This window comes from Syngnathus acus, chromosome 9 (genome assembly GCF_901709675.1).
Source record: "Syngnathus acus chromosome 9, fSynAcu1.2, whole genome shotgun sequence".
NCBI classification, from domain to species: Eukaryota; Metazoa; Chordata; class Actinopteri; order Syngnathiformes; family Syngnathidae; genus Syngnathus; species Syngnathus acus.
In genome coordinates, this window is record NC_051094.1 from 10480875 (window position 1) to 10508245 (window position 27371).

Consider the following 27371-nt stretch of genomic DNA (forward strand, 5'->3'; position numbering starts at 1 on the left):
GTTCATAGCGTGCAGTATTTTATTTTTGAGGACACTTGCATAACAAAAAAACTGTAGAAATTTGTAGGCTTGGATCCGAAATTAAAATTATCGCTTTGTCTGATATATACAAGGCGAGACGGGTCATTGTTGGAAAGAAGCCCCCTCTAGATTGTAGTCCCCCATGCTAAACCTTTAACTGGCTTTCCTAGCCTTCAAACAGCTACCGTAGCTCCGACAGTCTCCGGGATATCAACAATTGTTTATTGCCAGTTCAAAGAGTATGGGTAGGTATGAGAATGAAACACTTCAGTCCTTAATGTAATGTGATAGCAAGTACTTGGCTGAGAACTATGGGAAGATGAGAGGGCTTTGTGAGTGACGACTTAAGTCCCTCTGAACTCGTGCATGTCTAATACCACCAGGTTTGACTGCAATGGCGCTGATAGCACACACAAAGAAAACACTTTTCCGGATGAGCAAGCATATATTTTCATTGTAGACACCTTGGTTGTGATAAATTCTTTGGCACATAAAGGTAAGCACAGGGTGCAATATACCCTAAAGTTTTTCAACTAAAGAAGACTCACCTGTGTCCGTTCCCCAAGCCTCTGTACGCCTTCTCCTGATCCTGCATCCGGTTGAGACTCTGAGCTACTGACAAATACTGGTCGTAGTACTTAATGGCTTCCTCAAAGTCACCAAGAGCCTCATAACAGTCTCCGAGGTTTCCGTAGGCCCTTCCCCTGTCCATTATGGCCTCATTCCCACTTAGTTGTTGTAAAGTAGCAAGCTGTTGCTCCAGGTACCCGATAGCTTCCTCCATCACTCCAACATTCATTTTTGTGATGCCCATATTTCCATACACCTGCGCCTCCACGACAGGATCCTTCAACCTCTGCCCTAGCTCCAACTGCTCTTCATAGCTCTTGAAAGCCATGGCGTACTTCCCCAAGGCCATGTAGACTGCTGCCAAGTGACCGTGAGCTTTGCACTCTCCGGAAACGTCCCCAAGCTCTTGATAGACCTCCAGCTCTTGAGTGTGGTAGCCTAGAGCTTTGTCATATTTATGCACGAGACGGTACGTAGCCCCGAGGGCAGCATAGGCGCAGGCCTCCATTCTGCGCTCCTTCACCTGAAATTAGATGTAAAAAAAAAAGAATATCATAACCATCACTGGAAGCATTTGCTGAATTATTTGACAGTGTACAAAAGATGTGTGTTATTTAATACCTGATGAGCTAAGGCCAACTGCTGCTCATAAAACTGAATGGCTCCAGCCACGTCTTTTTTACAGACAAATATGTCCCCCAGGTTGCCAAGAGCTCTGAAGCGGGCCTGTGAATTATTCAGGGACTGGGCAAGTGACAACAGATATTTCTGACATTCTTCTGCCTTAACAAAGTCTCCCAGGGCCTTGAAGGCCAAACCTAGATTACAGTATGCCTTGGCTTGACTTAGTTTGTCATGAAGGTCCTTGGCCAAAGCGAGGTCCTGCTCGTAGTATTTGACAGCATCCTGGTAGTTGCCCAAGCAGTAGTGGGCATAGCCCAAATTGTGACAAACCTTTCCTTCACTTTCCATGTCTTGGAGGTCGGGGGACAAGCGCAGGTACTGCTCATAATAGGGCACTGCCTGAGGAAATTCTCCACGAGAGCAGTGAAAGTTGCCAAGGTTACCCAGGGCCCGCGCCTCGCTCTGGACGTCTCGGAGCTCGCGGGCGATGTTGAGATGGTTCTGGTAATGCTGCAAAGCCCGATCGTGTGCTCCCAAAGATTGGTAAGCCACAGCCAAATTGCCATGAGTGGATGCCTGCGAGGCCCGGTCATTGACCTCCATGGAAATCTGCAGCTCCTGACGGTGGTAGCGCACAGCCTGGTCAAAGACTCCTAGGGCATTGAAGGCATTGCCCATGTTCCCATAAGCCCTGCCCTGCGCGGCATAGTCATTGAGTTCCTGAGCAATGGCCAGGTGTGTTTTGTGGAGCTTAAGTGCAGTCTCGTAGTCTCCTTTCATCTGGTGAATAATGCCTGTGAAGAGAGAATATTAAGTTTAAAGATTCCAAAGGGATAAAATTACACAAGCAAAAATGCAAGTGCCTTGTCAGCAAGGACAAAACAAGCCATTTGGTTGCAAAATATGCTCTCAGCGCCATCTGTTCTCTGCTTACACTCCACACCTCCACAATTATAGCCATTATGAATGTAGTGCGATCCAAAGCGGTGTCTCTGTGTCTTCAAATTAATTTTATTCATTCATTCACTTATTTATTTTAAATCTACAGCTTTTTCGCCAGAGTTTGAGATGATTCTGATGAAGAACAATACGAGAGCGGTTGAAGTTGACGGAAAGCTCAGCAAACAATTTTAGATTTAGATAAGCATGAAAAAAACAATAAATAATGGAGAAGCTGGTGCCGGATGTATTATCTCTGATAAAATATGATCCTATGAAAAATAACAACCATCTGCCGCAAACACACACACGCACTCACACACACACACACACACACACATACACCTTCCCCTGGAGATCCACAATAATATTCACAGCAGCAATCTCAAAAAGGATTGTAAAAACACATCACAGCATATCTAATAAATACGGACTCCTCTGAGTTGCCTTTCACTGTCAAGCAGCATTCACTGAGAATACAATAGTACATAGGATGAGTAGCATTGTTACTTTACAATATGATAGAGAAACTATCTAGGAAAGAAAAGACAGCTGCCGAACAAATGATTGACCATGATGGCTGTCCTATATCAGCATTGTGGCAGGCTAGCAAGCAGCCAGAGTAATTAGGGAGTACTGCCATTAGTTTAAAAAAAAAAAAAGTGCGCCCTATCAGACCATTTTTTCTCTTTGTCTGCTTCTGTTTTCAATTTGAATTGATACAGATCTAACCTTGATCATGAGTATAACCCATATATTAATGGGTAGGATTTTTTTTTAAGAAACTATTTTTCCTTAGTCCACACATTAATCCCCTCGCTTTCACTTGTGAAGCATGTTAAGTCATTATGCTGGCAGCTTGGGGGGGGGGGATACTGACGGCTCTCAAAGTCACTCCCCAAGGTTAGGGTGTCCTTAACACCGAGAGAACGAACAGAGAATATAATGCCTTCTGATGCATTACCAGCAGAAATGCTCCATGCAGTTGGCTGAAAATGAATCTTGTACACAGCGGTGGAAAATGTGGTTGCGGGGACTTTAAGGGGAGATCCAGGGGGTGTGGCCCCCTGCATGGTAAGGGGATTACCGTAAATAAAACCATACCTCTATCAGACACTACCCCCGCAGTATGCTGTCAAAGTCAATATGTTGCCTTTACAACATCTTGATATGAAATCAATCTCAACAATATTAGTAAACGTAAAAGTGCATGCAGCCTACTTGGCTGTATTACAAAATGCCGAATATCTGCACGATTTCAGTAAAAATGGGGTAAATATAAAGCACATTAACAATTCTATATGCCAGCCAATACATTCTGAGCCCTATGCATTTTTCCTGATGCACAGACAAGCATGGCAATGTGTTGTCACTTTCCATTACACAGCTGGCTGTACATTGGGGAAATGCTGCGGTGACGACTTTGAGGGATGGTGCTTCTTTTTCGGAGTAAATCACTGTCTTTTGTTCAGCAGCTATAGAGACACTGCAGCCTTTACTGCATTAAGGGAATTTTAAACAATGGCTGAGACATTTGGTAGGCAATTTATTGGAGGGAGGGGAGCTAGAGGATGTGTGGGGACAGCGTTACAGTTGTGAAACACTTCACGTTTCCAAAATGAGGCGGATGCAAACCATACGTTTGAGAGCCACTTATATGAGGTAGTATTTTGCATGTATATTTAGGAATTGTGGAAGTGTTGGTGACTATTGTATTGTCAGTATTTTATCAGGAATTTCAAAATAAAACAAATACTACTGTATGCAGTGATCTGTGGGGGGAGGTAGTGAGCTGAAGATGCAAGAGCCTGCAGAGGTCAGCAAAACAGAGACAGGGATGGAGTTGTACTCTGGTCTTAAGCCACCAAATCCTAAGTCTCAGAAAGAAACATCTACTGTCTGACTGACAGATAGGAAGTAGAAAGGATAGGATGACGGCGGCATGTTAAGTGGGTGGTCGGTGCAGATAGTATAAAAGCACTGCACCCAACTCCAACTACAGCACCCATTGGTCGGTTTCTTCTCTGCATCTGCTCGATAACCTACTCTTTAGCTCTCTAAACAACAGTCATCGCACTGTCCACAAGCATGTCACTTTGAAAGAACTGTCAAAACAATTTGGCTATATTCACTTCAATATCAGAACAAGGACAAGGGGAATATTTTTCCAGGTCTTTAGTCAAGGTCCCATATAGTTTCCCTAAACAGAAATGAAGCAATGTCATATGGAATAGACCTGTGATCCTGAATATAATGTAGTAATTGATATACATACGGGTCTTCCCAGGAGAACATACTGTAAGATAGTCATCACGTCTCCATCAAAGGACAGGAAAGGTTGCTAATATTTACGCAGATCCCACTAAAATTACAAAGATATCATCACTTCCAGGCAAATGCATTTTTGTGTATTTTTGGTTATCTCCTTTCTGCCTTCAATTTATCCTGTCTGAGCCAATAGGCTGGACAAATTCCTTTGTAAAGTCCCCTATTTCTTCCTCCCTTTACTAGTCAAACTAATTATACGTAGATCTACTTCCAACGGCTTAGGCCTCCAAATAAGTAATCTCTATACCTAAGTGCTCAGGCAAATCTGGGTTTTTGTGCATTTGGTGCCTCCTGTGGACACATTTAAAATAGTGACATGTATTTTTATTGATGCTCTTAAAACATTTTTAGTGGAATCAATAATGCAGTGGATTGATATTTTAATTCTAAATGAGCCGGTGAGCATAAAAATATCCCTCATGCATTTTAAGAATTCAATAGCTTAACCTCACGGTCAGTTGAACCTGACAGGCAACAAATAAAATCAAAATCACAGTGCTTCGGCAAAAGAGAATACTTTGCTGTGTAATTGGGTGAGTGGACGTCAAAGACGAGTTTTCCAGAGCAGAAGAAATGAGTACTCTCACTCCAAGGTACATGACAAAAAGGTTTGAAGGTAATTCAGTACAGACGTACTGCCATGTCCTGTTTCTTTTTCCATGTAAAAGTGAATCAGGGAATACACAGAAACACAGAATATCCGTGAGTGCTGATGTTTTATGTCTGAAATCTTCCTGTTGTTTTCTTTGTGTCTGTTGCATTGAATTGTTGAATACCAGAAACCAGGAAACCCTCGGGAATGGGGATTGAATGAAAACAGGGCGAAAAAGTTGATTTGGTGTTTTATTTTACCCTACCATAGTCTTTCAAGTAAATGGGTTGCAAGTAATAAATTGAGTGTACAGTATTCTGATTAAAATGTAAAATGTAGATGTATTATTAAATGTATTATTTATTTCTGTAACACAATAAGACAATCTTTTTTTTTTTTTTGACCTATAAAGGTGTTTCTGTCCGTGATATGCAAAAAGACAATTCTTTTTTTTAAACGTGACTAATACACAAAGGTTTAATGGAAGCTCACTGTGATGTGTAATCTCTTGTTTAAAGCCTTCAATGTTTTACAGTCAAATATAATACTTTTGGATTACACGGAGATGGACAGGCGGTTTGCCGGAGAGACACACAGACAGATAAATAATGTACAATTTAGATTGTGTTGATCATAAACTACATGGCAACTCGCTACTTCACTGATATGAGACACTGCTGAGTTGTGGGAAGATGGCCAATTATTGAATAATATATGGGACTGGAATGCAAAATGTTCATATCCTTTATAGGTCAAAGTGTGCTGAGCCAGGTCTGTTGGTACCGCTGGGTATCGTGGTTGGATATTAAAGGATGGCAATCTCAACACAAGTGTGCCTCAGAGCCAGGCCAGCCACTGCCCATACCACAGCCAACTTCAAAAACAAGCTGAGAGGGCAAATAAAAGTGTCCAGTTTGCTGTTTTTCAAATGTCTTCTTCCCACTTCTAAAACTTTTGTTTTGAATGCCGCTGCTCAGTAATTGCTTTGCTCATTCTCGTGTTTTTTTTTTTGTGCACAGTCAAAGAAAAAGGTTTTCAAGTCTACCGAGTGAGCTTGTGGGCACTCATGATGGAGTAACAACAACAATACGCTGCACTCAAAACAACAACAGAACAATTAGAGACAGAAGCTTCACAACCTCCACTTCATCCTGTGTTATCTTCATTATTCAGCTCCACTTGAATCAGCTATTAAAGGTAATTAAGCGATTCATCAAGTCAGTTTCAATTACTAGTGCCTTGACAGTTTCAGATTACAATCAGCAGGGGTGAGACTGGGGACGAAGACAATGAAAGGCAGAGACATCAAAAAGTGAAGAGGAATGAGAGAAAAGTGGTAAGTGATATCAGCAGATTGGCTCCGTGGTCGTGAGGCCTCTTGGGTGTCAGAGGTCCGATATGTGCGATATTGTTGGAGGTTGTCTCGGTGGAGCAACAAGCTTCATCGCTACTAACTACACACTTATTCAGCGATGTCACCAGATGGAGATCTTTAACACCGCACTCATTACAACATTAAGACTACTCAAATATTGCAGCCAATCATAAAGTAGATGGTCGGGCATGTCGTCACGGGACTCCTATAACGCACTGGAATATATCTGCCACCTGACATATAATAAAACTCGCGTAGGTAGCATCGTAAAACGTGCTCTCGATAGTCCTTCAATTTATGATCATCTCCCTTTAAAGATCAGCAGTATTTTTCCGCGAAGGGGATGTGCACCATTTAGACGGGTCAAATCGCAGCTTCAATTTATGTTGCGTTGATTAACCTCGACTCTCCACTCGGACAGTTTTTACACATAGGTTAAGACTAAATCATCTGGAAGAACTATTAGGGCTCTTTTCGTTGTCCATTAGAATCAAGGTTAGTACTGCTTTGATAGCTATCATAATTCAGACAGTGGAGGTTGTAATTGCTGCACTAAATACAGCAAAATGGGCACAGCATTTATCTCATGGAGTAGTCAATATCTAAAGAGACATTATTTTATTCATTTTTCCTGAAATATATAATACAATTATTAGGTTATGCACTTTTTTGAGAGGGAAGATTTTGCGACCAACATCTAAGTTTCAAGGAAAGATCCATCATTTCCTTCCCCCACATTTAATCGATTATCGTTTCAGTGCAAGGCAGCGGAAAGGGGCACGGTGATAGGTCAGATTGTATTTTTTCTCATGAAAATGAGCTTTTTATGTGAAGGTACATATATGAGAATACCACTATGATACAACTTCCTGGTTATTCTGTAATGATCCTATGAGGAGCTTGGTGGTTTTAGTTTTACACAAACACAAGAAATTACTTCTGCCCGTTTCCATAAAAGTTTGTTTAGGGTGTGGGGCATCGTCCAAGAAAGAATCAATTCAAATTTGGTTCAAGCAAATGATATGTTTCTTTTTAAAACTGCACCGGACCCAGATTTTGAGGTAAGAGTGTAGCGGCACACAATCCCAGTTGCTCAAAATCGAGTGTAAATTTTCTATGGTCTGTGAGTTTGGGTGCCACAAGCTCTCCAGTGTTGGGCCACTGTGACTGTGTCAATGCAGCTTTTAACTGTGCATTTCCGAGCATTTTATGCCCCCTTCCGCTATTTTATGGAAATGCTGGTTTCATGCACCAGCAGGAGTTGGCACCTGCACACCCTGCCAGAACAACGAAACGCTTGTTCAATAAGCATGATATTACTGCGCTTGATTGGCCAGCAAACTCAACAGACCTGATCCTCTTAGACAATCTATGGCAGGGGTGGACAATCAATTTTTCAAAAGGGTCATCTGAGACACAGAACAGTCGAGGGTCATGCCAATAGTGCATCCTCAATTGTGTTCCATAAAGTATTAAAATATTCATCCATCCATTATCTACCGGTTATCTGGGGTCAGGTCGCGGAGGCAGCAGCTTCAGCAGGGAAGCCCAAACTTCCCTCTAACCAGACACTTTTTAAAGCTCTTTCGGAAGAATCCCAAGGCGTTCCCAGGCCAGCCGGGAGACATTGTCTCTCCAGCGTGGGTTTCCTTCCTTCTGGTGGGACACGTCCAGAACACCTCACCGGGAAAGCATCCAAGAGGTATTCTAATCAAATGCCCGAGCCATGTCATCTGGCTCTTCTTAACACAGAGGAGCAGCGGGTCGACTCCGAGTCCTTCCCGAATGACCGAGCTTCTCACCCTATCTCTAAAGGAGAGTCCGGACACCCAGCGGAGGCAACTCATTTTGGAAAAGTATTCAAATGGTTATGGTTTGTGCCTTCTTGTTTTTGTTTTGTGTCGCCTACTTGTATGTCTCGTCACCGTGGGATGGAGGAAACGGAATTTCGGTTTCTTTGTGTGTCTTGACATATGAAGGGATTGACAATAAAGCTGACTTTGACTTTGACTTTGAAATATAATGTTTTTATTATCTACTCTGCTACTTGTGCAGACATGCTATTACGTATACTTATTATATGTTGTTATATAAAATTTTAAACAAAATCTCATGCAGCCATAAACATTCTAAACTTACACATTAATGTTCTATAACATTTTCATTTAACTGCAGTGTGTATCATTGTGTTTTTAAGTTTGTTAACATTACAGTACGTGCACGTCACTAACTCAAGTTTGAATTGCAAGCATGGTTAGTAAGTCTGTGTTTTGCATACATACCAAGATTGGAGGAGGCCCTTCCCTCTGCAGCTCTGTCTTTCAAACCTTCAGCTATGGACAGCTGCTGTTCATGATACTGCTTTGCCCTCTCCAGGTCCTGCATGCAGCGAGCGGCATGCCCCAGGCCCGCATACGCTCTCATCTCGATGGACTTTTCTTCCAGTTCCTGGGCGAGCTCCAGCACGTGAGTGTGGTAAGACATGGCCTTGTCAAAGTTTCGGTGATAGTGGTAGGCGCTGCCTAGGTTACTGTAGGCCCGAGCTTCCTCCCGCTTATTTTCAAGCGCCTTGGCGATACCCAAGTGCTGCTCGTGGCATTGGACGGCATTGTCAAAGTCTCCCATGGCAATGTAGACAGCACCCATGTTGCCCAGCTCCCGTGCCTCCGAAAGCTGATCCTTGGACTGCTTAGCCAGCAGAACACACTGCTTGTGGCTGGCCAGTGCATTTGGGTAGTCCCCGATGGCTGTGTACACATGACCCAAGCTGCTCAGGGCCATTGAAGCAGCCTAAAGACAGAGAGAGAGAGAGAGAGAGCAGGGTTTAGCACAAAAACACGTTGGTGAAATTCAATTATCTACACACACATTTAATTAAGAATAATTATTTGACTGGCTTTGTTGTGAAAATGTCCCCACTATGCCTGCAAATTTTAATCCAGAAAGAAAAAGCCTTTCTAAATTCACTGAGAAAGGCTTACTGCTTCGAAACCAACTGACCAAGACAACCTCATTTGATTCAGAGGTTGCAAAGCAAGGAAGGGGGTAAAGTGTGATGCATATCAGCACAGCAGTAGGTTTGTTTCAAAGCCGCCAGTTTGCCAACTGCAATCATACTTCATGGCGTGCTACCGACAACGGAACAAAGAAAGTGGTAAACAGCCGGGTGAGTAGAAGGGTTTTCGCTTCACTGTCAACCTGTGCGGGGGGTGTGGGGGGGTGGGGGGTGGGGGTTAACTGCCTGACTTTCTCGCTTCTGGCAGGAATGCTATCAGACAAAATATTTCTGCATATTTTCCCCTATCTTTCATGCCCTTTCCACAAGTACATTCCAATAGTCAAAACGGTACTGCAATAACAACAAATTGCACCGCAAAAAACAGTTCAGCAAAATGTAAACAGCTTTTTTTGCTTTTCTTTTTTATTATGTCATATGTCACAGTGTCCAATTACCTTCTCATATGAACCACAATGCCACTAGGTGGGCATTTATTTTGAGTTGCTGCTTTTATTACGACTATTTTAGTATATTATTATTTTATTTTATTACTCATTTATTTCCTAACTGTTCTTTAAAGTTGAGTTTCCAAATATTCAAAGACTCATTATTCTCATATCAACACACATTTACAAATGATACGACACAAAGCATGGCATGCACTTAACAGCCTGCAAGTGATCAATGTTTTTTTTCAATGTCATTACATTTCTTTTACATTAAAAGAAAAATAATAAATACTTTAGTCAATGTGAACATCTCCAAGGCACATAACCAGAGGAGACTTATTAGATGTTTATACGAAGGGTAAACAGCTGCGACTGGGGTCAGCTTTCTCTGCATGAACAGATGTTCAATTAATCTCACACGACCAGCTAATAAAGCAACTCTTTCCGCAGGTCCCACCCATCCAATACACGCCAGGAAAAAGTTGGAACTCAGGCCACCGGAGGGGACATTCATTCTGACAAGGAAGGTCACTATCAAGCCGACAACATAGACTGGGTGGTGGTGAATGTCAATAACAGCTAATGCTAGTTTTGAACGATTTCATGAGTTAAACTTAACTGTTTACCTACATGTACTGTTTAGACAATAATAACATACAAGAACAGTATTATGAGAATTTTGTAATGTACTAATTCAAATGTACTAAAATACACTCTTTGGTTGGCCCTGGGGCCACGTAATGAAATTCTGAACCTTTGCAAAAATGAAAACCAAAGTACATTGTTGATTTAAAAAAGAAAAAAATCAATACTATAATGGTCCCGCACAAGGGCAAACGCTACATTTCATTGGTTATTTTTCTCACATAAAATGCACAAACGGAATAGCAACCTACCAAAGCTTATTTCCTTCACTTCAAGTTGCTGCTGATGTCTGCAACCAATTACCTGCTGACACAAGGACTCTCAGCACTTTACTCAAGTTTAAAGACGCAACAAGGCATTACACAGGCCCAGGGATGCAATTACACTCCGTCAGAAACTGTTGCTGTTTCATGTTCCAAGATAGCCTATCTGAGGCTGCTCAATTGCATGCACCTTTTGATGCCTAGCTTGCTCTCTCAAACTTTCCCTTTTGTGAGCAGAAAACAGAGGATTCCACATCTGCCTGACTTCAGAGTGCACCTATAAAGCAAGACCACAATATCTTTTGCCAACACAGATGAGTCGCTCTGATGTGTCCTTCTAAAGAGAGACTGCATCGCTGCATTCTCTTCTCAGATGGAGGCCAAGATAATGAGGAGCCTACCTTGACAATAACAGAGGCACGACTACAGGGACCAGCCCTTTTAAAATTTAAGTGATCAAAAGACATAGAGGAGGATGCAAGTCAAACCATGCGTTACTAAATAAAGCATTACTGGCATCACTGGGCAGACGTGATTGTACAGTACTTGTTGGAAGTGATTTGATTGAATTTAAAACTCGAGATATCCAACGAGTTGATCAGCAAACATGTACTGATGGTCTCCTAATTGGAAGGTAAGCTGGGAGCAGACAGGACAAATTCAGAGGGAGATGGCAGGGGATGGATGATCACAAATTCTTGGATATTCGAGACTATTTTATACTCCTGGCAAGGAGAGTGGCTTAAGATCCGTTTCGAATTCTCCTCTATGAACTCCTCTTCTATGTCTGTTTATATTCAGTAAGACATTAGACGAATGGTTGCTTTCATAGCATATGCAAGGAGTAATGAATCGTAATTTCCCTCTTATGTCATGTAGCAGCGCTGATATCGATAGTATGAGTTCTGTGGCTCTTAGTCACTGTTATATTTTTATTGCTCACACTGGCCGGCAATTTACTGTTAACTCAAGCTAGCCTGTAGTGTTTCTACTTGTAGGATATGTCAATGCCTCCGTGAAAACAAAACATCTCCTTAGTTGAGCATGTTCGCCCACTCGACATTTGAGCGCTGATATTCTTCAATGGGAAAAATGATCAACTTGTGGCACTCACAGGACAACTTCAATAAATAATGGATGGTTTAGGGGAGAAGACTAGATGACCATCAACATGCGTGTTGATAAAGGTAAAATGTGATGAGTGGACGGAGTAGCAGACCGACATGAGGGCGAGCAGCATTGCTTGAGTATATTATTTTTTTCTCGATCATCATTTGCTTTGTGTGGACCAAAATAATGAAAAAATTTGTACACAGGCATAAACTGCGATTAAAAAAGAGTGCTTAGATCTAAGAAATGTCTGTGAATCAGACACCCAATGAATGGCCAACGAGTATTTTTTGACAATAAATACCAGATAAATATTATTAACTACAAGCATAATAATCAGCATAATGTGTCATGTGACTGGAAGGACTAGTGTTGCATGCGAACACAACACAAAAACCCACATTTCCAAATTAAAGAGCACAAACAATTCAGTGTTTCCATCACTATAGAGGACATAACAATGACATTAATTTCCCTCGAGCCTAACCACAACTTGTCTAACTTTATCTAAAAAAAACAAAAATCTGATTTATGGGTGGTGAGTCGCCACAATCTGAATTTTCAGATTTATCAATGTGTAACACAAGAACATGCACATATGCGCACACACACACAAGAAATCCAGCTGGCTAATTAAAAGGCACTGCAGAGGGAAGGTGAGGGAAACCATGCACCAGCGTTTCCCTTAACAAGCCAGGCTCCAGCAGCATGAGCAGCTAGCTGGTGGTGAACACTAGAGGGTATTCGGTGTGTGTGTGTGTGCATGGTGGTTTGTGGAGGTAATGGGGGGGGGGGCAAATAAAAGCGATGGGAGAGACTGTGTTTGAAGAATGAGAAGAGAAAATGCTAAAGACATCCCCACGCTGAGGCCGTCCACCTATCTGGATTCCCTGCTACAAATGCATCTTGACAGTAAAAGGAAACATCTCTCTATCAATGTAATGAACACACAACACACCAGAACAACAACGCTCCAAAAGTAATACAAACCAACATTTCTGCATTGGGTGAAAACATGAGGGTGTTGTATGAAGAAGGCATGTTGGTGGATGTGGATGTTGGGGGCGGGAAAGAGATGATAAAATATTGATCGAGCTTTACAGATTTATATTTCATTCTCTTTCCCGGTCTGGTATTTGCACATGGATATGGATCCCACAGGAGCCACAATTAAATTGGCCAAATGACAGTCACTCGGCCATATCGAAACCTTCTGTTTTTTAAAGCAGGGGAATGTTGTGCTTTGCCAAGCGAAGGTAGGTACAGCTGTGGCTGAGTGCGCTCTTAAACACACACTCACACAGATAAGAGACGAAATTACTGATCTTGACCCCACTTTTATCGTCTCGGATTCAAAGATAATAGTCCTGCTGGTCGGCCATATCTGCTGTTACCAAAAACACAGATCAACAACAACAACCCTGCAAAAATTCTATTTTTAGCGAGTTTTTTTTTTTGAGCATCGCATTAACTAGCTGTTCGCCAATTTCTCAAATTAATCATCAGAACTAATCTGATTCACTGGCAGTGTGACATACTGATAGCACAGGAGCCACTTGTTCATTTGTGACCTATGCAACCTCCAGCTCATAGATAGGTGACGCCAGAGGGCCCGAAGCTTGCTAATTCCATTAGTCTTCACGGGACGCATTCACAAAAGGATTGACTGTCACTAAAGGTCAAACTACGGTTAAGGGCACTCGTGACAGCTTCCACGCTGTCTGCTACATCACTCTCTCTACATCACACACGCACGTGTGCGCGGACACACACACCTCGACTGTACGAGCAGCAACAAGATGCAGAGCTATGGGGAATTGCACGGGGTTAACTAATGATACACACAGGATGGAGTAGTGATTTGGCTTGTGAAAAAGCCTTTTTTTTGTCTGAGCTGTGGGTAGTCTATACAGTGGTGCCAGGCTAAATGGGAGATCATTTGCGGTGAGACCCAGTATACATTCCCTCAAATGTCCTTACTTCGAGAGTATCTTAAGGCTTGTGGGTTATATTTGCGTGCATGTGTATGTGTGTGTGTGGCCACATTTATGCTGTCTGTGTATTTTTTCCAAGCCTGTTTGCGGCAATACGACAGGCACTGGTGGCAAACAGTCGAGAGGAAGAAATCAGAAGAGCCGCAAAGTCAAACTGAATCCCACAGTCTCCACTGGAGTTTGTGGAAAATTTGAGTTTTCTATTCAGGAGGCTGATATTCTCAGACGTAACACTTAAAAAGAAATTTGTGTGTAAAGAAATGGCTGAATATTGGTGAGGAAAATTAAGAGAGGGCAGCAAGTTGCTTGGCTCTTGGATACCGTTGGACATGTCCTCCACACGACCCCTGCTCCAACCCCACACTTTTGTCACAGCACTGCTCCCCTGTGACAGGATGTCAGCATTGTTCTGACACAGAGGCAGACCCTCCTGCCCTCTGATATATAAACACATGAATATAAACTCGAGTTGTGGAGAAAACTAAAGTGGTGGCACGCTGGGGGAGCAGGGCACTGTGAATGGATTTTAATGTACTCTAAATCAGAGCAAAGCCTTGAAGGCTTTCTGCTTATTTCTGTGCTCAAGTCAAATCTCCACAGGCATAGCTATGTGATGTCTGCCGGAGAAGGGAATCAATTCTTTAGAGACCTTGTGGTGACAGGAAAGGAAATCACAGTGGTGTTTGAAAGTAATTTCAGGATGGGTTTGAGGTAAACATCAAGGCATGCCACTTTATAAGAGCCTCTAAGCTTGCAAAAAGAGGGGCATAATGCTTGCTTAGTGTTTACGTCTTTACACTAATAGCCTTGAGGAGTGGTTAAATTCATTCTGAGTGAACAAGCAACAGAAATCTCAGTCCGTTTCCATCGAGAAACACTATTTGAATCTGAACTCTGTTGCTTGGTAAGATTCTTGGCTATATTGTCATGACATATTCGATGAAAAGGAAAATGTTACCTCATCTCCTAGGGGAAATGGAAATACACAAAGGAGTACCGTATTTTCCGCACTATAAGGCGCACCGGATTATAAGGCGCACCTTGAATGAATGGCCCATTTTAAAATTTAGTCCATATATAAGGCGCACCGGATTATAAGGCGCACCTTCAACGAATGGCCCATTTTAAAACTTTGTCCATATATAAGATATATACATTTGGCCCGCGGGCCGGACTTTGGACACGCCTGCTGTAGTGGCTCAATATTGGTCCATATATAAGGCGCACCTGATTATAAGGCGCACTGTCGGCTTTTGAGAAAATTTGAGGTTTTTAGGTGCGCCTTATAGTGCGGAAAATACGGTACATATCAAAATCTTCAGAAGCCGTTTGGTCAATGGAGCTGAAACTAGAACTTTACGGAGGGGATCTTGCTGTGTTAACCCACTAGATTGATCACAGCTGGTTGGAATGACATCAAACTAATAATGAATTAATAAAAAAATATGCATTTTAATCAACCTATCTTTCAGAAGCCAACTTGCTGTTGTCATGGCTTCTAGTTGATTCTGACACAGTGCCAAATAAAGCACAGCTTGCAGGGCCCCAGCTGCATGACAGCATTCAGCGGGAAGCCGGGTAGTCAATCCAAGGACGTTGCACTCCTTGGTCATTCAAGGATGTTTTGACGGCATGTGGATATGAGCTGGACAAATCAGGTCTGACATGCGACAGTATATGGTGCAACACTTTTCTATGACAGGAAGAAGAAGACCTTTTCAGTTTGGGAAGGTGTGGAAAGAGAGCAGAGGAGCTATGGCGATTACAGAGGAGAAAAGAGATAGAATTACACAGGTTCAGGTTTAAGAGAGCTAGATCATATTGATCTACAGCAGAGCTGTTGCTTGGAGCATGCTGGCACAAAGAAAAAAATGAAGCCAGTGTCAGCACCGCACAGTTCTCATGGAGACACTTTTGCGCACCACCCCTAATCCATTCAACAACAGTAACTCATGCTTAAACTAAATTTTGATGAAATTGATTCATGCCTGCTTCCAAATGCTGCTTTCTTTTTGTTGAGGCAAACGTGAGTTTTAAACACCAAGGAGGATGTTGAATTGCTAAAGACAATTTGTATTGATGTGAGTGAGCATTGCACTCAAGCACTCGAGCATCAGTCAAATATGAACTTCAACGTCATGTGTTCCTGTAATACACATCAAAAATGGAATAAACAGTATCATCCCCCCCCGTGTCAGTTAAAAATGAAACTCCTAAGTTTTATCTTTGTGACATTATATTTCAAAATGCCATAGGTTGGAGTGTCTCCGTGTTCAGACTTCAGTACTAGAGTTGGCTTCTTTTTATCACACGGTACAATCAGGTTGGGAAGCGGGTCTTCATTTTCATGGTGGCATAATCAGCTTAAGACAGAAGGGCTTCTCGTACTTTGCCTTCATTTTGTGATTTATTAGACATATGAGAAGCAGATGTTACAAAAATGCATCTCTATATTAGATGAAATGGATAGTGATGAACTAATGAATCGGTCACAATATAGCTCAAAGCCGCACATCAAAAAGTTATAAATTGGTTTGATGTTGTCTATGATTTCTTGTTTCTTTAAATTAAATTAATTTGAATAGTTTGGAATAGTTTGGCCATAGATACAGTATGTGGAACTCCTTGCTTCTGCCAGAAAATGTTATTCACTGAATGGATGAGAAATATTTGACAGAAGCCACTGCTTATCTCTCACCTGTAGTTTAAAAGGCCAACAAAAAACATCGCCCATTCCAACTCGTGCCATCAGACTCTATCATACTGGTTGAGTAAATTTGCAATGACATGCTATTTAACTAAAGGACCTCAAACCCAATGCACAAATCCCTTCTGCCCTCTGCGCTTTTATTCCGTAAATGTAATTACAAGCTTGGCACGAGTGTTGCAGGTGATGACTGTGACGTGAGCAACCTGCAGCATCCAGCATGAGCTGTACACCTGCACTTGGTGGAACTTGAAGGCAAGTGGAGCACCTCTAAAGTGCCTTCACGCTTCACTGAAGGAACCTCCAAGCTCTAGCAGAATAACCCAAATCTTTCAACATCACCGAGCTCTTCTATTTATCACCAAGGAGAGAGAAATTCTCACGAAAAAGAGGATCCCACTTTGGGTTTTATCATCACATAAGCAAACACATTATTCATACATGCACACATAGCCCCTGCACAAAAAGTGCCTATCAGCAGCTTCTACTGTGACATGACTTCAAGACCATGACATGAACTCAGCATAGCATGATAGAAATTAAATCCCTGTGACATTCATCTTCAAGTTGTCCCATATAAGAAATATATGCCTATTTGGAGGTGTAGAGTGGACTATGTCCCTATTTTAAATATCATGTGCGCATGTTTGAACAGAGGAATAAAATGCGTGTTTTCGGATCAGACGCATAGAGCAGCGCTTGGCTGATGCTCTGCATTTGCTGGTTAATATGGTCGGCAGATAATCAGGTCGAAAAAAAGGATAAAAATCATCACCCGTACGGGTCAAGTTGTAGAAAAGCATTTGGTGCAGATAAAAAGCAAAGGGGGATCAGAAAATAATAGCTTGCTTTTAAGACATGTTTTGTGGGCGATACTGGACCACCTGCCAGCGCTGCCTCCGGCTGTGAGCGCACGCCACCAGACTCTGATTGACAGGGAGGGTAAATAGTTGCTGGCAGGGCCCCTGATTGCATCTCTTGCCCTTGGCATAATAGAAGACATAGCGGAAGAGTGATAGTTACAGCCCCTCAACCACAAATTATTTTCGCATATCGTCTGAGCCACCTGAGATGCACGTATGTTTAGAGTAACCTGCGCCCAGAAAACCCAAACACACATTTGTCACTGCTACTTTAACTCAAGTCTTTTGAAGGAAGAGCTGGCAGCAAATCCTAATAGAGGAAGATACACAAAGTGTTAAGGTTAGCAAAGAGGAAAATGTTTACCAAACAGTCGTGCAGGGATGTTGTAAGAATTTGAAGGGCTGATTTTTCTGGAATGCCAGTTGTTCTAGGTCACAGAATGTAAGATGTGGGATTCACCAGTGTAGGAGGAACAGTTGGCTCCCATTGACTTTCTCCGCAAGAGGAAACTTTGTATGCTTTGGGAGAGCTAAATAGACTCATCTGACTTACAGCAGCAATACAGCACCAATTGAATTCATTTTATACCAGGCGTAAGAAAATGAGGAAAACTCCGGCGTGGCTTCCTTTGTTTTTCATTGGCAAGGGGGAATGGCGCAATCGAGGTTGATGTTTGCACAACCATTACAAGGCAGGATGCAGGCTTCGCTGCCATGCTATGCGATTAACCCATCAGATTTGGAGGGACCAATCAAAGGGAGTCAAAATGAGAAAGGAAAGCAGAGGGCGATGCAATGGAGCCAACATCAACAATCATTATATGACTCGTTCTACATCTGCTGCTTCAAACTGATGAGGTCTAATTTATGTTGAAGTATGACAAGTCTCTAGAATGTCACTTAGAAGGCAGTATCGGGAATGGGCACACAGCTTTATTGAGATAAATATTAGATCGTTTATGAACAAATCACCCACTTTTCTCACTTTTGTTAGTTCATCTTTGTATCGTGTCCAAAGCAAAGCAAAACATCTTTGGAGTGATATATAATTGAGATTGTGAACCAACAATACAAAAGAATGCCTGTATTTTCCGATAGTGTTAGTATGATTCTTCTCAAATAAAATTCTCAATCAAAAAGGAATTTGTTTCTTTGTGAGTCAGGTACCACAAAAAAACAACATTGGTTAAAATAATCTCAACATGGAATTTCATTTGTCTACACTGGTGTTTAATGTTTGCCGGCAAACGCATTGCTGTGTATATATATATATATATATATGTATATAGCAGGCAATAAACAAGTGGAGTACACGCTAGAGACAAGCTTCTACCAAACTCATCATCTCTGAGAATGTGAGATTGTGACACAGTCCATATAACAGCCATAAAGACAATGCTTGCATCTCTTCGGAGCTGCAGGCGTTCACAAACTGTGCACAAATACAAAGGCAACAGTGGAAAGGTCCCTTTTGTCTGCTCAGCACTGATGAAACGCTACCCACAGCGAACTTCAATCACACTGGAAAATGAGTTGGAGATATGCTGTAACCCCGACAGTGTCATTAAGCCTGTCACTCTGTCCCCCGGAGTGCGGGGAAGGGAGAAACACCACTGGCCTCCACAGCACATCATGTCGCCCTGAGCTAAAGAAAATGCTACAATCCTCCCCCTGTACTTCAGCTATCTGTCAGTCTGAAACCAACATAATGAAGATGTATAATTATTGCTTCCGCTTTATTTGTCCATAAACCCTCAAACGTCAAGCACTCAGACATTGGAATCACATCTCGCAGTTGATTGTATCAAATGCTTTCGCGCTAAAAAAGAAAGTCGAAATCCTACCATGTATATTGCCACACATTTAAACCAATGCAGCGTATACACAGACTAGCAGGCCGACGCACAATACAAAGACCAGAATAAGGCTGCACATGCCATCAGAGAGTAGCGTGTGATTGGCCTCTGTGGAGCGACTGCTTCTCTCATCATTAACTCCTCAGAGGATCACACTACTCTAATCATGCTAAGCCTCTCTGAATGGCGATGAAGTCAAAAACGTGGCCACGCACACATTCACAGTGGCTCAAATCATTAGACAGAGACACACGCCAAAACACACACTGCACATCTACCTCATCAACAGCGGCAAAAAAAAAGTTGCAGCCTGTAAATGTCGAGACTAAATAGGCAGCGGATGAGAGACTGCTATGAGGGAGTTTCATTTTAGGGACATTATAAAGCTGTTACTTGTAGGGGAATATCATCCACATTACATTAACATCTCGATTTCCTGTTAAACACTGAAACAGTCTTGGCATGTAAATAGGGGGAATGTTTAATTAAAGTTTAATTTCAAAGTCACTTTTCACTGATTGCGGTACACAAAACACTTTTTTTTTTACAGCCAAAGCAATCTTCAAAAAAATGGGCGCAAAACCATAAAATCAAAGTATCCTCTCTGAGTCCGTCCGTTATTGAAACATGCGAGTAGCAGCAGTAAATTCTATATTAGGTATCTATTGCACTTCCTGAAGTGACACCTCTGCAGTGGGTGTGAAAGTCAGACGGTGAAGGCTGCATCGGCAATTTACTGTAAATAGAAATGATCACGTCGCATTATGCTATCATCAAAAAAGCCTTACATCACAGATTTTATTTAATGATCTGTTTCCACAGAAATCAAAGGACATTACCACAAACATACATAACCATTGTTGTTACGACCAAAAATAAAATAAAATAGTACAATATGGATCTGTTTTTGGCAGCCATTAGACCACTGGACAATAGAAGTGAAAAGAATTTCAGTGTGTGCAAAATGTATGTGGAGCAAAATGTGGCACCGCGAAGGAACCAAGTCCTTCCCATCAGAGCTTGCCACAAGCTGCAATTAAATCTGATGACAGCACCAGCAATAGCTACTAAATTTTCCGAAGTGAACTGCGCTACAATAAAATACCCGGGAAGACTTTGCCTCAGGTCTCGCAACTGAATATTTTACAATCTCTGTGCCACATGGCTTTATTCTGTATTTTAGATAGGACACTGGTGTGAGTCCAGTAACAGCCTGTCAGAAGTTTTAGTTTGTGAGTGAAGTACATGGTCAAGTATATTTAGAAAAAACCCGTAGGCCTCTGTCCTAGTTCTTTCATTTCACTCATTTGGGGTCTCGTATTTTCAGTCAATTTTATTGCTTTCTCAGAGCTTATTCCGCAAAGACACATTCCATCTCCTCATAAAGTGAGAAGGCTCCCATCCAAGAGAGATTGGAGAAGGGCTCAATATTGTGCCACAGGGACAAGAATGCTGACACTGCCTTAACATGGGACAATAGCTAAACGGAGTGTTGAGAGGCGGAATGAGAAAGGGAATGAAAGCATATCTTAGTGTATATGTATTGTTTGGAGGCTTGGACTGAGCTAGACTAAGCAGCTATAATTCCGCTCCTTGGCGCAATGTCAGGGGCTTTGCAAAGGGCTTTTTCCTGAAAATGCATAAATGCTGTCTCTGACATCCCAGTGTGTGCCGACACTATGTCTAATGCGTACTTGGAGCTCCGCTGACCTCTCGCCTTGGCACTCATGGTTCTCTTTTTTTGTAAGAGCAAGTCTCTTTTGACAAAAGGATGAGTTCAGTTCCTATTAAAATGCTAAAGAAAAAAGACAAGAAAGAGGACTTTTCCCATATGGTTTAAATGGGAAAAAAGAGAAATGCTGAGCCACCTGTGGTTTTCTCTTTTTATGCAATTGTCTAGATCGCAAGATGCATAAATTGACTTCAGTAAAGTCGCCGTGACTAATCACAGGCAGAAATGGCTGCGATGAGTGAAAACAGGGTTGAGTCAGGGCAATGCCCAGAGGACATTGTTGCCTATACCGTGGACTGGTCCAATAACCTTTGCCTCTAACTCCTGATCATTAATTACCATGCAGCCTTTTCTGCATAATGACATATAGGCTATGCCCTTAAAATATACCTATACAACAGACCGAAAACAAAACGACATTTTTGATCTCTTGAATGCAAATGTGCATAATCCTTCATGATGAGTTGTAATTTGTTTACTCTGTGGCGATGGCATATCAAACATCTGGCTTTTTAAAACGGTTCCAGTTACATATGGTGTAGATAGAGCACTAAATAAGTCTTTTGCAATTACTATTTAGGGATTTTTATTATTTATTTTCTGGGAAATATGTTTACTCAGAGGTACTGACATAATTCATGAACAGAGGATTTCATAATTCATGACCCCGAAAGATTTCATGTTGAGGTTTGCAATGAGATGAAATCCCTATAGTCCAATCTTAAAAGGCTTTTGTCTCGGGGTGTACTTCATTTAATACCACTGAGCTACAATTAGGACGAGCTGCCGCTAAACAAACTCAATGCACTCCTTACAATCATTCGTCCGTCACTGGAGACACTATTAAAGAGCCCACTCATAATTCTAAACACATCCAATACATGTACACACGCATTGGTTACTGCCCTCTTTTTTCCTCACCCTTTCCTTCTTTTTATTCATACCGACCGGCTGTGACTTTTCCCCTTCATCCAAGTGCAACATCTCTTTCCCTTCCTCTCTCTCTTTCCCCTTCATTAAAATGGACTTCCTAAAACCTCCATTCATCTTGCTGACAGCCTTTCTATCGATTGGCTTGGCGAGAGGGATGCAGCTTTAAATGGCTCTTCGGCCATTCTGGACGGGGACTGGGCTGGGCTGGACAGAGGACAAAGGGGTGGAGAAGGCGCTCTTGGGTTTAGCTGAAGTAGGGAGTCAGAAATCTATTTCAGTCATTGGTGAGTAACATTTCAACTGCCCTGAGGCTAAGGACCAGAATTCACATGAAAATGACTCACCGGCTCAGTACTCAGGATTAGGCCGATGAGATCAGAAAATGAATTAATCTCACACTTTAAAAGCAGACACTTTCGTTCTCCTCCCGGCGTCACTTGTAGGCTGTTCCAAAAGTGTCCTGAAAGCAAGCTTTATGCGACCACTCCAAACATTTGTTTCACTTGGCGACACAGATGCAATTTGTTACATTCAAAACCATGTGAGCAAGCGCTCTGCTGGAGTACGTTTCATCGGCCTCCATCCGTTATCATCAGACAACATGAAAAAAGAGCGGGCACATTTTGTCTCATCCCTCTAACCGTGCAACATCAAATCTACCTGTCGGGATATAGGAAAATACTTTTGTTATCTATAGCGATCAACATTGCTGTGTAAATTTGGAAGCTGTTGGACCGCTGTTGGCCAATCGTGTGCAATACCAAATGATTTATTGGCTCTCGTCTGTAACCATATAGTGCACCGCGGCGGAAAGTGAATGGTCTGCTCCGACTGTGTCACTCTTAATTTGTCATCTAATCTGTCCCTCAGCATTGCCATTGATTGTAAGAGGAGGTGAGAAAAAAACACGGTCTGATATTATAACATGAACTACTTCACTTCCAAACAGCGAAGTGGTTAATTTTACCCACTGCACAGTAGCTATTAGACATAAGTACAGTATTGTTAGAGCGGACTTAACAGTGTGCCTCATGTGTCTTGTGCAATAACTCGTGATCAGTAAAAGTCTGTTGGAATAACTGAAATGTCTTCTCAAAACATTCAAATTGCTTGTGAAGAACGAACATCAAATTGAGTGCAATAATCGGCAGATTCGACAAATTGCAGAAAAACAGGTCGATGTTCCATTTATATAGACAAAAGAGCATGTAAACATACCACTCCTTGTTTCCCAGTTGTGTTCATGGCCCATTGGTTGACACTAGCTGTCCATCCTTCATGATTCATGGTTAAGCGAGCTGGCCGTAGAGGTGTTCTGAACCACTAGGCCGAGCAGGCGGTGGCTCATTAATAATACGATGTGGGCCGGGAACACTGCATCATGTATACTTTGGAATCTCTGTGTATTGTCAGCTTCTTTTTCATGGTTGCTTTACGAGTATTTCTAGTATTACTGCAGATCTACTCCACTCATGCCCTCACCAAGAATTTCAGTTAAATTGCCATCAAATCCCAATTTTTAATCAGCTAAGTATTGGGTAGCAAGAGAAAGAGACAGTGGTGCCCATTTTCCCTTGTGCCATCCTTTATTAGTGTTAGTCCTGTGAAAGAATGAAAAGGCACACGTCCATGTCCTAATGACTCTTTAATGAGCTTCTCCTCTACAAGCTTGCTGACATACACTGACAAACTGTGACCCTGTCAAGAGGAACACCCACTTTTAGCGCTGTTGATCATTCCGTATTTAGAGGTTCAGGATTGCTATTGTATGAGCTGAGTTTCAACAGAATCCACGCAACCTCAACCTCGCCAACAGATAAACAACAGTGATAAAACGGTTTGTGTCACTTTGTTAGGAGCAAAGTTTGCATACAGCAGATGGACTGAGAGCAAGTAGATAAACAATTCCAAAGCTAAAAATGGGACTGCTGGTAGGAGGCAGAATGAACTGAGAAACAAAGTTTCTGTACTTTTTCCTGATTGTGATTCACATTACAATTTGGGGTTGGGGGAGTCAGCTGGCGAGTCTTTTGAACATCACACGAGACATAATTAGAGACTGCACTGCCGTCAGCCCAGCTCAGTTTCTCCTAAAAAGTCACACTCAAAATTAGGGGGTTACCTCCCTCTTGTTCAACCTACTATTTAAGATGAAAACATCAGCGGCATACAAACAAGACGGCTTGACGTTTTAAAAAGAAATGCAGTTTAACAGCTTTGTTTCTCATGAACCTTTTTTAATGATGTTGACTTGTCTTGGATGAAGAAAAGTCAAAACAGCAACACAAGACCAAGATGTCTTTGGAAGTGTGATTGTGTTGATAGCTGCCGAAGATAAATCCAAAAGGCTGCGAGTTGAAGGAATACGAACTTTTCACAAGTCATGACCTCACCGGTTAGGCCCGCAGCACACAGTCATGGCTGACAAAGCGCTCACTCTGAGCCTTAACACGCCTCTGTACTTTTTGAATTCTCATCCTGTTTCCTTTTAAAAGCTTGCACACATCCTTTTCTATTTCTTGGTGAAGTTTGTGCTAATCTGTCAAAGTTACAAACGTTCATTTTAAAAGCACCGTTGGCCAAATCAGGCCTGTTATTCTGTTGTTGGAGCCATATAAGATGTTAGTGTTAGGAAGCAATTTACTATTTATATTGGAATCTGCTTTAGTAGAACAAGACCAGGCAAGGTAGTATATGTTTTAGCTACTAACCTGGAAATTTCAATTGTAAACGACACATTGATATTGGAGCGTAAGTTAGGGACATTGTTTCAAAAGTCTTTCATTCTAAAGGAAGAGGTGTGGAACAACGGTCCTTGAGGTTTGCTATTCATATACGTGACTAATGTCTTAAAAACGGAATTCTCTCCTTGACATGCCAGTTAAAGCAACAATTTGGTGGATTAGAATTGCACACACCAGCTCTGCGAGGTTACTGAGTTTAAATTCTGCCACAACCTACAAGAACAGGGATGGGAGACCAGGGCTAAAAAAAAAGAGGGGAAAGGGAGGCGGGGTTTAGGAGAAAAAAAAATCCAAAATGTGAAAACAAATATTGAAAGAAGAAAAAAGGGGAAAATCTATGACTATGTAGGGGTCAACTGTAGTGTTAAATTGTAACATGTGCCCCCACCCTTAGTAGCAATGATGAAAATCTGTGGCCCACTCCACAATTTCAGTTGCCCATCCCTGTACTAGAATTTAAATGTAAAGTGCAACATTTACAATTTATGAAACAATTGTTTACTTCACAGTGCACAATTCCCCCAAACCTTACATTTCATCTTACTGTACTGGACAGTAATCTGTGCCACTGGTCTCAGACTCTTTGTTCTCCACTGGAAGGTAGACATGTTCTGGAAATCCAGTCAGAAACAACATCCCACCTCCGGCCTCTAGGAAGTGACCTCAACCGCAAAAAGGCCAGATAAAAAGTCCACAGCAGAAACAAAAACACCGACTCAGACGTAATGAGCTATCCGCCAGGCTCCAGTGTGTACGGAGCGAGGCCAGGTGGTGTGACACACATATGACTCTGATTAGGGGGGCTTTCGGGGGACGAGAGGGAGGGAGGGAGGGAGGGAGGTTGGGCTTGTACTTGGCCAAGCAGGACATTACATGATTCAACTGTTCAAGAGCACCACTTTTCTACAATATCTCAGCATGGGGTGCAGTGTGCGGATTGCTAAGAAGCTACATGTGCATACTGGCCTCACCGGTGTGCTATGCAGATGAAAAAAAAATCGGAATTTTACTGCTACAGACAAAGGACCTTGCATACGTTACTTGAGCCCTCACAAGGCCCTCAATCTAAACTTGGACATCCATAAATCATACTTCTCTCCGCACATACCCTAAAAATGTGAAATGGGGAGATGTCGAGGAGACCTCTGATCTACTTTCTGAAATGTTTTGTCCTGCTGCTTTGTACAGACTTTGACTGGACTGTTTAAATGCCTCATGATATCAGCAAGGACAAACAAGCAAACTCCACTGCCTGGTCGGAAGGATAAGGAATGAAGGGGAAATGGAGGCCATTCTTCTCTTCGGCTGATGGCAATTGTGTTGGAATACAAGCACCTGTCAGCTCCCAACAATGACCACAGAGGCCGACAGACAGGATGGAGGACGTCACAGGACAGTCTTTGTTTTCTCTCGTTGTGTAATAAACTTCATTTGAGTTACATCCTCAAATAGACCTTTATTTACTGCTACATCAAACATCTAAATGCAGTTTACATATCTGCGTTTAGGTTTTGCAAGGAGAAAATGGCCATCAAAATGCTCCGTTCTTGAAATGCATCCCTATTTCAAGGTGACCTTCATTTCCACTCAATTTCCTTTTCTTAAATAAACAAACAGCAGCGGCATTTGTGTGTCCTTCAGGACAAAGACGAAGGCAGATGACAAGTACAGCACAATCCCACACAAAGCGCTGATAAGACCCTGGAAAAATGCCGCCATCTTTGGTTATTCTCTCGTAAAGGTAGTTTTCTTTTTTCATTTCAAAATGTACCGCTATGTGTGCGCTTCTTACCTCTCTGTCTTTCAGCTTCATGGCGAGGACCAGCTGGTTCCGATGGTTGGTCAAAGCCTCACGATAGTTTCCCTTGGAGAAGAATGCCGAGCCTAAATTCCCATGAGCACGACATTCCCCGGTTTGGTCACCTGGAGATGAATTCGATTCATTATCCTCAGGGCAGCAGGTGATTACAAAGCAGACTGAGTTGCTGAACATTTCGAGCCATCAGTGTTCAACCATGGTGTGACCCTTAAGGGGAAAATGGATGGCGCACATTCTCCACAGTAGAATAGTTTTCCTGACAGCTAGTAGTGTTAAACTCAGCTCTCCAAGGTTTAAATGGAAACGTCTTATTTCATCTTAACAGAGAGGCTTCACACACATGTCCCAAATAAACAAAAGTTGCACATGAACTATGGTAGAATCCTAGTTTGACATCTGCAAAGGCTTTGTTTGCTTGGTCATATTAGATTAGTCCTTCATTTCTTCCTCAAAACAACAATAAAGACCTTTTTGATGGATGTAAAAGAAAATTGTATGAGCCATTCAGTAAAATCTGGAGCACTAGCTCTGCCCTGGGAAGATTGAAATTTCGGGGGATTAACAATTTTAATATGAGTATCTCACTGGTAGCAAAAGTTCTGAATCTCCTCACATATTTTATTGTACTCATAACAACTACAAAAATTATCTTTGAGTTAGGTTATTTTTTTAGAATGTTTCATTTCTTTTTATTGCGGTATTTTTTAATTTTGCAGTGCTGTTCCTTATGTGTTGCTTCTCCTTATGTGTTGTTAATGTGGCATTGTTGAAGGTTTATATTTACCATAACATCTACGCTAATTTCCGTT

The 27371-nt window shown here is 41.9% G+C and overlaps 1 protein-coding gene across 3 annotated transcripts in view; it reads right to left on the minus strand.

Moving 5' to 3' along the window:
- Positions 1 to 27371, minus strand: part of LOC119126827 (tetratricopeptide repeat protein 28-like) — a 146744-nt gene that overhangs the window by 19975 nt on the left and 99398 nt on the right. For all 3 annotated transcript variants that reach the window (XM_037258274.1, XM_037258273.1, XM_037258275.1), the window contains 4 exons: positions 26536 to 26666; positions 8732 to 9239; positions 1213 to 2009; positions 570 to 1114 (listed from right to left, as the gene is read on the minus strand). In XM_037258274.1, coding sequence (XP_037114169.1) covers positions 570 to 1114; positions 1213 to 2009; positions 8732 to 9239; positions 26536 to 26666 — 1981 coding nt within the window. The remainder of the gene's footprint in view (positions 1 to 569; positions 1115 to 1212; positions 2010 to 8731; positions 9240 to 26535; positions 26667 to 27371) is intronic.